Source organism: Balaenoptera ricei, chromosome 19 (genome assembly GCF_028023285.1).
Source record: "Balaenoptera ricei isolate mBalRic1 chromosome 19, mBalRic1.hap2, whole genome shotgun sequence".
In the NCBI taxonomy this organism is placed as follows: Eukaryota; Metazoa; Chordata; class Mammalia; order Artiodactyla; family Balaenopteridae; genus Balaenoptera; species Balaenoptera ricei.
Window position 1 is genome coordinate 8,805,268 of NC_082657.1, and position 19,003 is coordinate 8,824,270.

The window sequence follows — 19,003 nt, forward strand, 5'->3', positions numbered from 1 at the left end:
GTGGCCACTGAGAACCAGCTAAGGGGGAACTCCACGCACGGCAAACCTCAAGAAATCTTCTGGCCTCGGCAGCCACATGTGCAGAAATCAAAGCACAGATGGCTCGCTGGGAAGCTCTGCTTCCAGCCCTCACCTTGAAGGAGAAAGTAATCCGGAGTCGTGCGCTTGAGAGCTGCCTTTGCTCTATCACCGCTCCAGTCCACTTCCAGCGCTTCTTTGATGGAGCAGAAGACCACCTTCTGTTGAAAAAAGACAAAACTGCTTAGGGATAAAATATGTTGGCTTTAAATCACAAGGCAGTAACTCTTCACCATTTCTAGGAGAAATGTCATTCTATAAGGTTTACTGTTCATTAAAAGAAGCTGAGGCCCACTCAAATCCAATAAGTGTTTATTGAGCACTTACTGTGTGTTCCTCTGGGCACTGGGGACACAGAAATCAATGATATGTACTCCCTGCACTGAAGAAAGACAGAGCAAAGCTAAAGACCTAGTTCCATTCTGGCTCTTTCTTGAACTCTGGTGGTATTTACGCCACAGAAATACCTTCATAAGTGACCAAGAATGTGTGTCTAAAGATATTCAATAAATTTTCTTTGTATTAGTAAACAGAAACAAACAACAATATCCGTAAATCACAGCAAGAAAAACAAGCAAAGGGGATGGAATGAAATCTCCAGGCTGTGGAAATGGAAATGGCATTTGCAAAAGCTCTGTGGTAGGAGGAAATATGGTTGAAACCTATTAAGCGAAATCAAATTTTCTCAAAAAAATGCCATGAGACAGTTATATTTTTAAATATAAACAACTAAATATGAATGAGAAAATGGTTTTCCTTTCCCTTTCCTAAACAATTAAGTCCAAAAGCCATTTGCTGAGACTGAGGAAGGGCAGGGAAACAGTGTTGTGTGTGGAGGGGCTGGGTGGCCTGGCTGGAGGGGACAGAGCAGGGCAGGGTAAGAAGGGCATCCCCAAAGGGCAGCAACAGGAGGCTGATCACATCCGAGGACTTGATGCAACAAGAAATTACACTGAGAATCTGGGGAGCCAGGTTTCTCACCGTCAGAGAAGAAGAGAATTAGGAATATGGAAAAGGAGAAAAGTAGAATGAAGCCTGTGGTGAGAGTTATTGGCATGAACTCGTTTTCTATATATATAGGCAGATAAAGAAATAAATGTAGATGCAAGTGTGTGTATGTGTACACATACAAATATTTTTCCCTGCTGTGTCCACTGAGAAGGTCTAAAAGCAATGATACTCTGATAGCAATGAGCACATCTAACACCCAGATTTTGGTTTCTAATCACCACTACGAGAAACATTTCTCCTTGGAGATATGACTGATTTCAAAACTGGGGCAGCAGGAACACAAGAAGAGCCTGAAACAAGGAAAGTCCTCAAAGAATGATGGGCCATGTCAAGAGGTAATAGGAGCCAGCTTAAAGAAGCTTCCACTGGTCGAATTTGAGGATAAATATACTAAAACAATTTGAGGATAAAAATAGATTATATTACTTTAAGTAAACTATAATCCATTAGTCCACAGACCTAAAATTAACTAATTAATAAAGTTTGATAGGAATGGGGTATTTACATATTTTCAAAATACTCCTCCACAGAATACCTATTAGTCACACAGGGAAAAAAACTGTTTTCAAAGGAGCATTCTGGCAAACAATCTTACTCAAATGATCAAAGTTAACATTACCAGTAAAGGGGCATGTGAGAACCATGCACCAGACCACAGGATGCAATGAGAAGCATCCACGTCGTGATATTTTTGCCAAAGATGTGTAGCTAGAGTCTAATCACGAGGGAACATCAGATGAACCTAAACTAAGGGACATTTTACAAAATAACTGGCTTGCAACCTTCAGGTGTCATGAAAATCTAGATGCACACATGATTCTGAACTGGATCCTTTTGCTGTTAAGGACATGATTGGAACAACTAGTAAAACCTGAATGGGGTCTGAGGATTAGATGGCAGCGACGTACCCATGTGTATTTCCTGATTTTGAGGGTTGGTTTCTGATTAAGGAGAATGCCTTGTTTGAGAAAATACAGACTGAAATATTTGGGAGTAAGGTGGTAGCACCTTACTCTCAAATTTTTGTCAGTACTAGCTACTTTTTACCAAGTTTAAGATGGTATATGTGTGTAAGTGTATAAATAATTTCAAACTTACAGAGCTGTGCGTCTTTCTTCCTGTCTTCTCTACACACACACACATCAGATATTTTAAAAATAAAAGAGAAAAAAGACAACAAAGGTACAATTTAGCAGGCTAAGTGAACCAAGATCTATCAGCTACCAGGCAGCTTGCTGAAGACCATAACGGATTTGAAAGATGAAAGTTCAAATTGCTGGTGAAGATAAAACAGTCGTGGTTTTCAAGGTGGCTTTCTGCCTCCCCATAATCACTCCTTTGGGGTCTGGATCCATTGTAAAAGCTAGCATACAAGATGTTTGTATTGCCCTCAAACCTTTTGGTCAATGGGTCTGTTTGACCTTAACAGGTAAGTCACGTAGTTAGCGGAGTGACATTTAGTGCCTGATACAGACTTGCCAGACCCTTCTTAGCAAGGCTTACAATGCAGATCAAGCCATCAGCAGTATGGTCTGGAAATGCCATCACAATAAGAAAACAGTCTTAACCAGGCTTCAGAAACTACCAAGACCTTAATTCAGAATTTTTGTAGTTTGTCTGGCAAAGACCAATGCTAAGCATCCACTGATTCGTTAGGCCATTATATGACAAATGAAGGGAAAAAAAGTTGTTTTTACAGTCTTAGTCCCAGGCAGGCCCACCTCTAACACTTTCAGGGACTGAGGGTAAGAATACAAATGAAAACCCATGTCTACATATTTAGTTATAAATCACACTAATAAGTTATTAAGTATATTATATTCTCCTGCATTGACAAATAAACCTTCTTCATAACCACCTGGAAGACCAGGTTCAAATTTGGAATTCTCACAATCCTTGGGAGTACTGTGCCAGAACGAGATACCCTGGGAAGGCCATACCCACACCCTTTCCTCGCTCTGGCTCTGACCCAAAATGCAAGGGGCTTTGCACTTAACTTGGCAAAAGGCTTTGCCCATCCTTCCCCCCCAAAACATCCACCCCTCAGGCCTAGGCATGCAGACATTGTGGCAAGGTCTGTACTCCAGAGGCAGATCAGGGAAGGAAGCCCACAAAAGCCCGGGAAGTAGCCTGGGGTTATCTGGGCAGGAGATTCCAGGGGTCCAGGTATGCAGAATGTGGTCTAGAACTGGAGGAAGGCTACAAGATCCAGGCAGATGCATCTCCTTCATCCCATGGGATCCTTACCCTGCGAGGGGAATAGCTGGAGGAAGGCCAGAGTGGGACCTTCTATAGCACCAGGGCCAAGGATAGAGGCCCTTTTCCCTCCTCAACTCTAAGGGCAGAATTAGACTCAGTTCTGCCACTAACTTGTGACCTTAGGCAAATGAATTAACCTCTCTTGGGCCTGTCTGTGGCTGACAACTTTTAGAGAAGTTTCCTGGTATCTGAGGAGGAGGCCCCCTGTGGCCTTGTCTTTAATGTGTACCAGTCCTCCAGCCACAGGTGACAAAGCCAGGGGTGGACACATGACCCAAGCCAGACCCATCAGGTTGTTTCTCCTGGGAATCGAGAGTATGAAAGTTGGAAATGGAGACACATTAATGTCAGAGCTCTAAAGAGAAAGGCCAAATTCCGGCTGCCTCCGAGGCTCCCCAGCTGCCCTGGTCTTTCCCCTTCTCAGATCACAGGAGCTACTCCATGCTTCTTGTGCTACTCCAGCCTGCCTTCAATTAACGCCCCCTTTTCTGGTTCAAGGTACCCAACATCTACTATCATGGCTCATAACTATTAAAAATAAAACAAAACTTAACCAAGCTGCCTAATCTGTAGTAGCACAGATGCAAAAGGTGGTGCTTGCCTTACCGACCTCACTGGCATTGAGTTTACAAAGAGAAAAGCCCGCTCGACGGTGCTTTCAAGGAATGAAGAGCCTTTCAGACGAAGCAGCCGGCAGCGCCTGCCAGGCAGTAGCAACCACCACCCCCCTGGATGAAGGTAACTTTCACACCTCGCTCATCCCTCCCGCTCCTCCATGCCCTTGGCTCATGGATCCCTCTGCCTTGAATGCCTAACCCACTCCCCTCCACTGTCCATTTTCTCCCCTGACGATTCTGGGCCTTGAGGATTTCAATCTGAGAGTCTAGTTAAGACTAATATTGAGCTCCCTCACACCGTTAACGGATCCCCTCTCCTCAGATGGGTAGCAGCTTCCTGAGGCAGGGACCACAGTGAAAGGCACAGCATTGAATGGACTAGATTTTCAGTAAATACCCTTGAGCTGATAGGACCTACCTGCTTTTCATTTGCCGAAAAGCCCAACAATAAATATAAAGATGAATTCTCCACACAGTCTATCAGCTATCAAATTAAGGGGTTGTGCTGGGCCATTTAGAACAGTGGGAGACTGCAATAACCTCTATGCAATAGGAAACTGGCTCAATAGATCATGGCAAGGCAAAAAGGGGAAGACCGACACATACAGCCATTTAAAATCATGTGCTCCAATTGTACACCAACCATATGTCAATAAAAAATAAAAAGAATAGAATAGAATCATGCTCTCCAAAGTAGACATAAAGATTTGAGGAGTGCTTATGAAAATATATGAAGTGAAGAAAGGAAAAGACAATACACATATATGTCACATATTACATTAGCTCATTATACATGTCTTGCATGTACTGATATATATTAATTAGTGCTCTAATTTATTATGTACATGCATAAAAGGAATACTGACATCACTGGGTAACAGGGTTCACATTTTCTCAACTTTTTCTGTATTTTCCACACTTGGGACTTGTGAACCTACTTTACTTTTTATATCAGGCTGAACATCTATAACAAGTGATACAGATCTGGATGTAAAGCTGAATGTAAATCAGAATTGAAACAACTTTCAAACTACAGATTTCTAGGTCTAATTTCCACAACTACTCATGGGAGACTATAGTTTTCAAAAGCATTTTAACAACTGACAACCACAACCCGAGACAGTTTTCACACTCTGCAGAGTGGCAAAAGAGCCTGAAGTTACCAAATGTTACTGTTACATGCTGCTGGGTTTGGAATGTAAATTGAGGAAACTACTTGAGAGTTATTTTTCGGGGTCTGGTAAAGTTGAAGATGTGCACATCCTAAATCTCCTATATCCTAGAGAAATCACACACTTACCCAAGGAGATTATCTACCCCCACACACACACAAACACACACACACACAATGACTGCAGCACAATTTGTAAGAGCAAAAACTTATATACCTAAATGCCCATTAATAGGAGAATAAATAAATAGTAATGTTTTCACACAACAAATACTCTATGGTCAAAACAAAAACAAAACAAACAAAAAAAACTGCAGTGCTTGCTATCCAAGAGAACTTGCAACGATGACAAGAACATTCTGCATGTTGGTGCTTTGCAATATGGATGCCACCAGCCGCTTGTGGTTACTGAGCATGTGAAATGTGGCTGGTGAGACTGAAGAACTGAATTTTTAATTTAATTTAAATTTCATTAATTTTAATTTAAATAGCCACATGCGGACGGTGGCTACCATAATGGACAGCGAAGCCCCAGAACCACACACAAACACAGATGGCCTCACAAACATAAAGCTGCTCTTAAAAAGCACATGGCAGCATACATAAAATGCAAAACCAATTTTTAAGAAGTTAAAAAGCATACCAAACAATTCTATATTACTTGGAAAAACAAACATGTGCAGTAAGAAGAAATGCCCAGAATAAGAACCACAACTGAGGACAGTGGTTACTCATGCTGGCGAGCGATAACCAGGGGGCCTCGATCACATCAGTAAAGTCTTATGCTTTAAACTGGGTGGTGGGTACACGGTGGTTAGCTCTATCGTTCTTAATTTCATTTTTAATTTACACCTACAACACCACCTAATAAGCTTTATTCCATTGTTTAGATTTACAAACACATGACAAAACACCATGCCAAGCAGGGCTATATCCACCCCTTCTGGATACCTTATTAAATCCACACAAATGTACCAGCAGCCCTGAGAAGACAGAGAAAGAACACCCAGATTGGTACAACAGTACTGGGAACGTTTTGGTTTTTAAGTTGGATAGTATTTGTTTTACCGTCATGCTCCATAACTTGCATTGATGTCGCGTGATTTTTGTATATTGAATCTCTCTCTCTCTCTCTCTCTCTCTCTCTCTCTCTCTCTCACACACACACACATACACACAAGACTAGACTGTGCTGTGATGATGGGAGGGACTCCTTTTCCTCATCCGTAGAGCCAAGAAACTTCTCTCGGGTGAGACAAGGCACCACCAGCACCCACCCCACACTCCACAACTGTCCTACCTGCAAAACCTACTATCAGCAGTCCACCAAATTCTCTGCGATTTGCACCCTGCACCTCCCTGCCTGCTCCCGTCCCCCGAACCAAGTGATTCTCTGACAATTTAGTTTTGAACCTCTCTGGCATGCAGGTTCTGGTCTAGGCAACCCAATGACTTACTTCTACATATTCCTAGCCAAGAACCTTCTCTTCTTTAAAAGTCTGTTCTCTCAGCTCAGCTCAAATAACCTAAACTATGAGAACTAATGTACTACAACATTAATCCATTTATTTGATCACAAAGAAAGTTAACTGAATAAATCCTTTTTACAATGACAATAATCTCCTCCAGAGTTGGGTCACATTATGATGCTGGAACAGCCACAACTACACTGAACAAACATTTCCTGGGGACTTCCCTGGTGGCGCAGTGGTTAAGAATCCACCTGCCAATGCAGGGGACATGAGTTCGAGCCCTGGTCCGGGAAGATCCCACATGCTGCGGAGCAACTAAGCCCGTGCGCCACAGCTACTGAGCCTGCGCTCTAGAGCCCGCGAGCAACCCACAGCTACTGAGCCCGCGAGCCACAACTGAGCCTGCGTGCCACAACTACTGAAGCCCACGTGCCTAGAGCCCATGCTCCGCAACAAGAGAAGCCACTGCAATGAGAAGCCCACGCACCGCAACAAAGAGTACCCACCGCTCGCTGCAATAAGAGGAAACCCATGCGCAGCAATGAAGACCCAAGGCAGCCAAAAATAAGTAGATAAATTTATTTAAAAAAAAATCTCCTGAACACAAGTGTGCAGGGCACCGCACCAGAAACAGAGCAGCGAACAGAACTGCCCAGCCCGTATGGAGCTTCAACTCTAATGAGGGAGACCCTGACAAGTAATCTGAGGTGTAACCAGCGTTACAAATCAACGTGCCACAGAAAAGAGGAGGAACTACACTAGTCAGTCATCAGGAATGCTGCTTTAAGGATGGGGGTGAGAGGAGGTACTACACTAGTCAGTCATCAGGAATGCTGCTTTAAGGATGGGGGTGAGAGGAGGATGAGAGAGTTGTCAACAAATTGCTCAGAAAGGGGGAAATCAAAATAATGAATCACTCCTCAACTGTGGAATTTCACAACTAATTCATGAAAAAAGGATTACCAGTGCCCAAATTAGTCACCCACTACATCAGAAGCAGTGGTAAAATTAAATCTGTAGTTTCTTAGCATGTCAGAAGCAAATCCTACTTCATGTTTAACCTTTAAAGAGCTATTATGGAGAGTACCCACCACCAGGCATCTATCCACTCCTATCTGGCAGCCCCCTAACAATAAAGAAATACGAGCGGCAGCACGGGAGCACACTGGTGGCTTTTCATCCTCAAAGTTTTCTGGAGTGATCCCAATTTCCACGTATTTCATCCCACCATCCTCACAAAACTTCAAGTTATCCTAGAAACTCCAAGGGGATTCACCTTGTGGGTGGTAAGGTGCGCCTGCGCCCTTCGCCACTGCCTATGCTCTCTCCCCACCTACTCCTTCCTTCTTACGCTGCTGGGTGATCTTGGGCAGGTTCCTTAGCTTCTCTTGGCTTTAGTGTCAGCTGTAAACGGAGACAAGAGGGCTAATTTGCTTCCCTGCACCCAATACAGTGGTGCCTTGTCCACAGTAGGCATTTTGCAACTCGCAGATACAGAAAGGGCTCGTTGCTTGGAGTGAGGGAAGCCAGAGTCACTCTGTCTCGACAGCTGTGCTTTTTCTTGACCCTATTTCCTGTGACTGGATGCCGGTCCTGGCTTTGGTGCTTGGCAGACTGTCCTTCACATGCCAACTCTAACAATTCTTCCTCTGGGAAGCCTTTCCGGACACTTCCTCATCACAAAACCACTGCAATCTCCTTTATCTACTGCATACTAGAGCCCACATCAGGTCTATGCCCAAGACCTGTTTCTGACGAAATCTGTCTCATCACTTCTCCTGGGCACCAAAGGAAGCAAACAATCTACTACTGCACCCCTATCTCTGGGCTGGGAATTTTCCCACTGCCGTATTTATCATGATGGCACAGGTGCTAGAAAGGCCCAGCCAGTGTCTTCCTAGACAGTGTGAAAACCACAAGCTCTGTTTTTCCTTTGTTTTTTAACGTTTCTAATTTAGGAGCACAATGTGTACCTTGAAGCAAAAGTGGCTTTACAACACTGGGTTGAACCTAAGGAAAAGGGGGAGGGGAAGGGAACCCTAACCAGAAGCCTTTCACAGGAAACGGGAAGTGGTTGCTTCCCCACCCCCATCCTGCACGCTGAGCATAACCCAACTAGTTGAAAGGGCAGAATCTAAATCAAGGGATTTCTGAATTGGAGGGAAACTTCGAAATCGTGGAGCAGTCACTGCCAAAATGGAGTTGGCGTGTTATTGCAAGGTGGCAAAGCCAAGGCCCAGACCCTGCTCAGCCCGGTCCTTCCACAGCGCTCGCGGTGAGGCCGCACAAAGACAAGGTTTGGAATCCCAGGGATTGTCATCAGGAATGCACTGAATGCCTCCGAACCTTAAGGGCTCAGGGTTGGAATCCAAGCCTGAATTGTCCCAGTGAAACAGCTGACTAACAATGTCAGCTGGGGAATATTTTGATACCTTCAAATTGGGCCCCATGTAGGAAGAGGCCGCACAAAGAGCTGTGTGACTGAAGAGCCCTAGGAATGGTACACGAAGGCCGCCGAGTGCCTGCCAGGGCTGCCCACATTCTCCTCATAGCTAGCTAAAGTGGCTCCCAAAAGAGGTTTCCAGATCTGCCCCAGTGGGCACCATCAGAATTGACTCCCAGGAAACTTCCAGCTGTGAAGGGCAAACAAAGCTAGGGCTCTCTCCATTTGAATGTGAAAGACCTGCCCCAATCAGAGAAGGCCCTTAAGCCATAAAACCCTTCACACCAAGGCCAAGTGTCACACTTGTAAGAGGGTGTGATTTATAAATTGACAGCACCCACAAAGCTGCTTTTGTACTCCTCCCTTAGTTAACAATTTATCTCCCCCCACCAAACTCACGGAGCTATTCAGATAAAGCTTGACTGGGCCTCAAAAAGAAAGAAAGAAAGGAAGAAAGAAAAAGACCCAAGTTTTGGCCAAAACACCAGTGTTCACTCTGGATAATTATGGTCCTGTGAATAGACACTAAAATTAGGGCTTAATAATTCCTCTGTATTACACTCACAGCATCAAACTATTCCAATACAAACATAAAGAGCAAGAAAAAGAAAATCTCCAACGCAGTCTTGCTGGAAACTCAAAAGAGTTCCACTTTTGTGGTTTTCTGCAGTCTCTTTTGTGGTTTCTGCACTCTTAGAATCCCCCCTTTAGAGCAGTTTTAACTCGAGGCCCTGACCAGCTGTTTTTCTTTCTCAACATTTAGATCTACAAAGCAAAGAGTAAATAAGGGCTTGGCCATGTCTTTCCTCTCGGTTCAACAAAACCAATTCTGGCCACTTCATCTTGTTTTTTTCCCCGATCGCATGAATTCCCTTCTCAAATTACAACGCTAGCTACAAAACCATCATCTGTCTACTGATTCCCTTCCCACTCCTCTTTCTATAAAATGAATTTACAGCACCAATCCTAGTAGAGACTAAGCCCCTAACGTAAACTACACTAAAATATATATATATGTGTGTGTATATATATATACACATCTGATAACACTTGTCAACATTGAGACCTTTCTTCTTAAAAGGTTATTTGGTGGGAAAAAACCAAAAACTTTATTTTAAAAAAGCAAAAAAGCAATTAAGCAATTCAAGTTTAAACTGTCTCCCTGCCCACTTAGGACCTTACTAAATTGTCTATCAATCTGAAAAAAAAAAAAAAATTTTGTATAAGAGTGGGGACTTCCCTGGTGGTCCAGGGGTTAAGAATCCGCCTTCCAATGCAGGGGACGTGGTTCCATCCCTGGTGGGGAAACTAAGATCCCACATGCTCTGGGGCAACTAAGCCCGCGCGCCTCAACTACTGAGCCTGCGCTCTAGAGCCCACGTGCCACAGAGAGAAGTCCGTGCGCCGCAACAAAAGATCCCGCATGCCACAACTAAGACCTGACTCAGCCAAATAAATAAATTAATAATAAAAAAATAGATGTAGCAATAATAAAAGTGACCTAAGTTAAAAAAAAGAGTCAGGGCCTGTGCTCAAAAACAGTCTTTCTGATGCTGCACCATACACCAGAGGTGCAAATCTGTGGCCCACAGAGCAGGTAAGTCTTGCAGGCATGTCCTCTTTAGTCTCTACAGGGTGGATGGAAACAGCATGCAAAAAGGTTGCCGGTATTAAAAAGTTTGGGACAGAGCATATTAAAAAAAATCTTTCTTTCTCATTCTCTTGAAAAATCACATCTGACATCACTAGGTCCACATTCCCTCACAGCAACAGCCAACTGGCACCAAGCACAGCTGCCCCTTTAAATGGGACAAGCGCTGGCCTAGTCTGTCCAGACTCCTCCCTTCAGGACTACATGCTTGCTTCCCTTGCTGGCAATGGTTATGGCCCGTAGCCTACAAGGCCCCAGGGCTTCTGACCCTTGACACCACCCCTCTCCTCCACATACCTTTTTGACCATGGTTGTTTCAGATGAATCAAGTTTGGCTCTCTTGGTATCAGGTCCATCTTCTACTCCTTGACTAACTTTGGCAACTTTGGTTTTCTCCCTAGAGGGTGACAAGGGGAGGGAATCGAGTTCTACCCTATGAATCATGCCATGAGAACAAAAAGAGCATCAGTGGCTCACTGAATAGGATGGTGGTTAAGAGCAAAAGCTCATACAGATCTGGCTCAAATCCCAGCCCGGCCACTGATTACCTGATGCCTCACTTACCTGCTATGTGGGAATAATAATCCCTGAAGAATTATTAGAAGAGAAATAACAAATTGCTTAGCACACTGCCTAGCACATAGTATACTCTCAATAAACTTTGTAAATGTTCCACCTGAATCACGAAATAAAGAGCTGAACTCAATTCCTCCTCTCTGCCATGGGGAGCTCACATTAAAATAATCTGGCCTTCTTTTCTCTACTGTGACTTCTTTATCCATTTATAAGGTGCCCAAAAAACTAGATTTTCTTAAAGCCATAAAACATTAGAGATACAAGAGATTTTGAACATGTTTGTCCTTCCCCCATCTCGACTTTACAGGCAAGAAACTTGCAGACTGGACAAAGTTCAGTGACTTGCCTAAGAGGCTGAACAAAAGAAAGTAGTTCTTGACTCTTGGTAGGAGGCTTCACCTACCACACAGGGTCTCTCTTTACCTCTCATCGGCAAGGGTGGTGGTCAAAGTTACAGCCCCAAAACCAACTCTTGTAGTTTTACAGTACTGGTATCATCTGCCATCTTTCATCTAGAAGCTACAAGTTCAAAACACCGCAGGTCTCATTACGTGAGAATCACCATGGTCTGTAACCTCAATGTTCAAAATGAGAGGAGGTCTGTTTGTTCCACCAGAGCAGTCTCTAGACCTTGGAGCTTTTCCAAGGTAGACTCTGGCTGAGCGTGCCTACAGAGTTGCCCATCTAACTAGGACTCATTTTACCATCTCTCAACCTGAACACACGCAAGCCCCAGCTGGGGAACAAATGTTTACAATCCGAGCAGGTTGTCCCTGAATAGAAAGTGTGGCTTCACCACCTGAAGTCCAAACTGATCAGATACCCACGTGGTGTGTTTCGATCGCCTTAGAACTGCTTTCCTAATGCTCTAGAGGAGACCATCAATTTGGAAGGCAGGGGCCACATCTCCTATAATTCTGAGCACACAATCTATATATTTAGTAAGCTGTTAATGAATTGGTTTCCCAAAGTTCTAAGTATTATAGTTAAATACTTTCCTTAAATGGTTCATTTCCTACCAGTAAATAGGACTACATTTTGAAAAGGCTTTATGTTCTCTCCTCCTCTCCCCAGACTTACTCTACAAATTCATGCTCTCCGAGATTGGCAAACGTGTATCCGTGGTAGCCAAAAACATCTCCTGTAAAGAACTTGATGCTATTTTTGTGACAGATCTGGTCAACTTTAACTATGATATCCCTGGAGCAGCAAGTCAGACATACCTGCAGAAAGAAAGAAAGTGGCTGTATGTGAGTTGTGCAGACTGTGAATCACCGCCCTGATGTCTAAATACACCTTAATGAACAGTCTCTCTGGGCATGGATAAAGCCAGTTTCAAACTGGTACAACAGGTTCTTTGGATGCTATGGTTAGAAGACAAAAGAAAAGTTGCAGGTTTCAGTGTGTAGAAAATGTAAATCATGAGACGGTCACTTCACCTTCTGCAACCAAAATGAAACGTGTTTAGCTATTAAGTAAAAGGCACTCGATGAATTTGTTTCCCCTAAACCATGAACATATATAAACCACATTTCACAGTTTTCAGGAAAAGGAAAAGACAGTAATATAACTTAGAGGAAGTTATTTCTAAATCATTAAACCTATTAATATCTGAATAAGCTACGGCAAGAAACAAAACCAGTTTTTAAAATTTACCCAAAGGTCATGTTTAAATACAACGGCATTTTTCCCCCTTCTTTTGACTGATATGTTAAGATAAAGAAAATAAACAAGTCCTGTTGAGATTATTTTTCCACAGTTTTCGATGTGAAACTTTATCTGAATTTAAGGACAAAAGAAAAGGTTACAGCCCAAGTGACCTCCCATTCAGACTTAGACAATGAGACGGTGATTCACTCAGTGGAATTATCAATGTTGCTCTGAGGCCTCTAAGTTGTGTTCCAGTAAGTTGAGGTATTAGACATGGCTAAGTTTTACTGCACAGAACACAGAACACCTTTTCGGGAGAAGCTTTGTGATCAGGGGCAAGAAGACAACTTCTAAATTGCACGTGTTTTCTTCTGAACATAGAAAGTTGGAGAAGGATTTTCATTTGATAAACCTCTTGCTGTTCTCTGGCAGCCTGAATATTGAAATAACGCTCACAGAGCAACGTGTGTCTCTGCTGCCATTCAAAGGATGCAGTCACCCGAGGAAAAGTCAAATCGAAAAGATAAGACAGGTGCAGCTGAACATGCAATCAACTGACCGAATGGAGCCCTGCAGTCAAAACTGAGCGTGAAAACCTATGAAGACCAGTCAAACGTGACTCAAATATGAGGAAGTCACGCCTGCCCTGTGCACATGCGTTATACAAGCAACAGCCCCATGCTTCAGTTCTAACAAAGCTTCTAGTTGCTAGAAGTTCAAAGGACACCTAGAGTAAACCAAATGTGGTTACTACGGATAAAGAAATGAAGAGATGACTTACGTCCAAATGGAAAATGTTCCAATACCTGGACTTACAAAATAGAATAAAAAAAAATTTTTAAGGGACAAAATGCACAGATGATCCATCGTTCCAAGCCCACATTTGAACAGATGCACATATGAAATACAACAGTGTGAAAAACAGAACTACCAGACCCAATTTCTAACCTCTCACGTAATGGGTCCTTCATTTAAAAAACAAGTAGATCATCTGTGACTATTGCACGGTTATCCAACATTTGTTAAGCTTTTCCAGGGTACAGGGAGCCATGTCTGAAAGGTCACAGACACTGAAACAGAATTTAACTTATCCTTTCACCTCTGCAAAGAGTTGGCAGTGAAATCAAATGAGGCTGGATATGCCTCGTTTGGCTTAAGACTACAGTGATTTTGTCTAGTTATCCATGGCAACGTGGTCAAAGTGGCTGTGTGCAAGAAAGAGACAGAGACAGACCAAGATCAGGTGTGCTCTTTTTAAAGACAAAACACAAGCTGTAGTTTGGTATTTCTAACAACAAAAAAAAGACTCTGCTACAGAAATTCACCAACTTGTTAAGTTTTCAGAAGAAAACATTTGCAATAAAATGTAATAGAAGCTCTGTGCAAAAATTCTGGAAGGAAGACAAAACACCAATGATAAAACCTGGTCTTGGGAAAAATATGCCCAAAGAAGAAACCAAAAGGCAGCAACTCACAAGCAGCTAGAGCAGATTCAACAGACTGGATCTGCCTACCAACACACTCAGCATACTAAGGCAATACACTAATAAGGCATATACACTAAGGCAATATAAGACTTCAATCTACTAGGGCAATATATTAAAACTAAAGAATGGAACAGCTTAAAAACTTAATTGGGAAAAAGCTCAGATGTGAGATTCTAATGCTCCAGTGTACCTAGTATACATACAACTAGTGCTTTAATTTGCTGAATTCCTGAAGCAGATTTTACATTCTCTATGAAACTTACAGCATCAAATTGGGTGAAAAATGACTCAGGTTTCTTTTCTATATTCTCAGTGTCCACCTTCACATCCACCATGGGGTTGAGATTCTGTGCGCGCTCCAAAGAGGCTTCGGCCCTGTTTCGGCCAACAGACCCAGTACGGATCAGGAACTGGGCTCCGGGGTCTTCTGGAGATACCTAGGAATAATTTTTTTTTTTTTAATACTTGAATTTGGGGGGAAAAACAAATGAACTTTTCCATTTTAAAGAATAACTAAAATATCTACCATCTAATTGTAGTACTACTGTTCCTATAGGAATCTGCCCAATGCAGACTCCCTATACTCTTTCCTTCTGAGGCTTTAAAACAGACATTTAACTTTTTTTTTTTTTTTAACTGGGCACTGATGGTTAAAGAGCACCCCCTTGTGTTTATAATGAAAATTCACTCTAAACAAAAGAAGTCCATGCTTTCTTAAGTAAATTCTTAACTGCTAACAAAATGACATAATCATCAGTGCTAAGAGTTGACCAAATCCCTACCATGTGCCCAATTCTAAGCAATCAGAGAGAGACATTAAGTAATTTAAAGGATATAGTCCCTGCCTACAAGTGGTTTAAAATCAGACCAACACAAAAATTAGACACAATTAAGAATGTTTGAAACGAACTGTTAAATTCAATTAAAACTCAGAAAGGAGGACAGCTGAGCGGAGGTTGGAGCAGAGGGATAATTCCACTCGTAAGGCTGGACGTCAGCAGAAGAGAGCCTCAAAGACAGACAATATAATCACCTGACAGCCACCAGTAGGATTACAGATTCCACTGTTCAAAATGCATTTCTTCACACATCAGACATCTAATTTAATCATGAATCTCCATGTATGACCCCGCCACCTTCACCAAGACTGGGTTCAACAGCAGTAATCCTCCTCTCCTGCCAACTATCCACAGTATACACTCTCCCTCACTATCTTTCCTCCAAGCAAATGAGCTGGTCCTCCTCCCGTTCAAGGCCAGCCCTCTAACAGTATGCTTGACCCGACCCGACCCATCCCATCTCGTCCCAGGGATCTCACCACACGCAGAGAGATAGTACATCATAGTGGTTAAAAGCCATGCTCTGGGATAATTCAGGTTGGATTCACAGCTGTGATTTGAATCCTGGCTCAACCACCTAAATGTGTGACCTTGAGTGAGTATGAGGGAATCACATGTAAAATGAGGATGTTACTAAAAGTGATGCACTACTAATCACTCCGCCAGGGGAGTCAGTACTACCTGTGCCCCACTCCTTGGCCTCACAGCTCCCGGCTCTCCTTCTCCCCCGCTGGACATTCCAGTTTCTGTATGGGCCCTCTTAGGTCCAGCTGTTCTCAGGATTCTACCTCGGAATCATTCATCTTTTCACTCTATATAGCTCCATAAACCAACTCCATGCCTCATAGTTTCTACCAAAATCCGCTGTTATTTCTCAAATTGCTCTTACTGGTACAGATTGCTTCCTGATCCATCTTGAGTCTTATATTAAATTGCCCACCAGAAAGTTCCCCCTGGAGATCCCATGGGCCAATCATAATCCGATTCCTATGTTTGTTGTCTCTGTTAACAAACAGAGACATCTCTGACGCATCCAGTCACCAGAGCCAGAAACCTGGCCTTCCTATCCTCTGCATTTCCTTGATAGCAGCCACCAGGTGACGTGGCTAAGCGCACGGCCTCTGCCAGGAGTCGGACTGCCTGGGTCCTGGTGGTACCACTAACCGCTGTGACCTTGGGCGGGCCAATACTTCACTTCCTTTTCCTCCGTTTTCTTATGTGTAAAACAGGAATGATAATCCCTACATCTCAGAGTTATTTTGAGGCCTAAATGAGATACTACAACTACAGCTCCTAGAACAGCGTCCAGCACTTGCAGTAAGTGTCAGCTGTTGTACTTCCTCCTTGCTTTCCCATATAGAATCCTACTGACTATACCACCGAAGCATCTCTCACCTCTCGGTGCTTCTCGCCATCTCTGTCCCCACTGTCATTCCGCAGACCCTTTTCATCTCTCACCTAAACTATTAAAGCAGCCTTCTAAGTAGTCTTCTGCCCCATATCTTGTGCCAACCACAGTCTACACAGTATTAGTGATCTACAGAAAGCCCAAAGCTGAAGTCACCCCTCGCCCATCTGAAACTCTTCAATGACTCCTCACCACCTAGAGAATTAAGTAAGTTTACAGCAGAGCTTACCAGCTGGCCCTTCGTGACTTGGACCTCACCTGCAATCTGCAACGTCCCCGCACCGCGGGCTTCACACTCTAAAAACACCAAACTGTTATATTCAATTTCTACCACGCTGTCTTGTGCTAATGTCCCCTGCCTAAAACACAGGTCCTCAAACCCTGAAAAAACTCTGCTTGTTTTTTAAGACTCAGCTCAGCACTCCAGGAAGTCTCTCTCATGTCCCCATGCCACAACCTGAGTCAGGTAGCCTGCTCTGGTTTCTGGAAAAAAATTGAGGATGGGAAGCAAATCTTGTGCATTTTTCTATCACTAGTACCTAGACTACTTCAGGGTAGGCAGCAGGTGCTCTTGGATGCTTGCTGACATAAACGAAATGAAAAACTCTAAGGGGCAGGAATTATCATCTTCATTTTATAGATGAACAAGCTAAGTCTCTGTGAGGTTAATTCCCTTTCCCAGCTTCAGAAGGTGTGATCTGAGCCCAAGCCTTCACGATTCCAAAGCTTCTGCATAATGCAGCCCCATCTTCCTGGGACGTTCCTAGTCAGGGACAAAAGCACAAGCAAACTACAAAAGGCAGAACCACCAGAGAGTGTTCATGAACTATGAAATTTATGAGATGGGAGTCAGGCTGGGTAAGCTGACTGGAACCAGGTTATATGAAGCCAGTGGTTCTCAACCCTCCCTGACTTTTAGACTCACCTGGAGAACTTTTATTTTTAAATAACTCCCCAAATATTCTAAAGCACAGATGGGATTGAGAACCACTGTGTCAGGCTTTGAAAACCAGTCAGAGGAGTCAGGCCTTACAGCAGAAGGCAAGCAGAAGGCACTATCAGTCTTTAAACTGAAGAGGCAACGGTTGACTCCAGCTCTGGGTGGCATTTGTCCCGGCGCTGAGGCAGTGAGGGAACCACATCACACGCCCTCAGTGTTCTCTCATCCCCACTCTCAGATTACCCAACCAAATGAGGAAGCTACCATCCCATTGTGGTTTCGTTTTTCCACACCAAGGGCCTCCAGGTTTTGGAACTATCCTTCCTTGGGTCTCCACTCTTACCCTCTCTACACAAGGCAAACAAATTCTTCCCCTGGATGGGGTGTTCCTGTCACTAGGGGGTACTGTGGCTGGTGGGCGGGGGGATGTCAAAGCTGGGTGGGTTCAGTTAATTATCTGGCAGCTTGCTCGCAGGGATTTTCTTTCCTTAGAAAGTTTTGAATTCAAGTCAAAAATCAATTTGTGACTGTGATATTAAGTGAGCCAACCTATGTGTCTCTTCGTATTGCAGGAGAATTAAAACAACAAAAATTCTAGATATTATTTTCTCCTGAAACTCCAAACAAGGTGAGCTTTTAAAAATTTCATTAACATTTACTTTTGTCTACAGAGCCTATACCTCACACTGTGTGTGCTAGTTACTTAGCATGAGACAGGACCCCTGTTCATTGCCTAAAAGGAAAAAAAGACACAAATAATATCATGTGACAACACAATTTTTGAAATATTTTTAACTAAAAAAATACATGATTAAAAAAAAAAAAAAAATACATGATTTCTGGAATTTGCTTTAAAAAACTGTCCCAAAAAATACAGGGGAAAAGATAAATAAAAAGATCAACAAAACATTGGTATCTGTAGAAGCCAAGTAGGTGGGGTATCAAATATTATTCTACTTCTGTATATATTTGAAATTTTCCATAAAAGAAAACCAAAATGTCATTGAGGCATGAGAATGTAGACAAAGCAGCAGTTATTTTCACTTTAGAGAAAAGACAGGTCAGAGAAAGCCACATAGGAGTTGGGCACTATGGTTCTATTATCAATTAAATAACATTTTATCATATAATTAACAATTGGAGGCTTATTACATACAGGCACTACATTAAGTGGTCCATATACATTCTCTCTGATCCAACATTTCCCAAGGTAATGCCTGTGAAGCATCTCCATCAAGATCTCCTGAGATACCTTTGTTTTTCTTCTGAGATACCTTTTAAATGTATATATTCCTGAGCCTTATCTCAGACTTTATAAAGTAGAATCATTAGGGGTGAAAGCTACACCAAAATAAAGCCCCGAGGCAATTCTGCATTTTAAATGAGTGATTCAGGTGATTT

The 19,003-nt window shown here is 42.9% G+C and overlaps 1 protein-coding gene across 1 annotated transcript in view; it reads right to left on the reverse strand.

Moving 5' to 3' along the window:
* The window catches only part of SAE1 (SUMO1 activating enzyme subunit 1), a 70,193-nt gene that overhangs the window by 37,692 nt on the left and 13,498 nt on the right, over window positions 1-19,003 (reverse strand). Inside the window, exons 3-6 of the mRNA XM_059904801.1 lie at window positions 14,679-14,852; window positions 12,359-12,501; window positions 11,000-11,099; window positions 134-239 (exon numbers count right to left, since the gene is read on the reverse strand). Coding sequence (XP_059760784.1) covers window positions 134-239; window positions 11,000-11,099; window positions 12,359-12,501; window positions 14,679-14,852 — 523 coding nt within the window. The remainder of the gene's footprint in view (window positions 1-133; window positions 240-10,999; window positions 11,100-12,358; window positions 12,502-14,678; window positions 14,853-19,003) is intronic.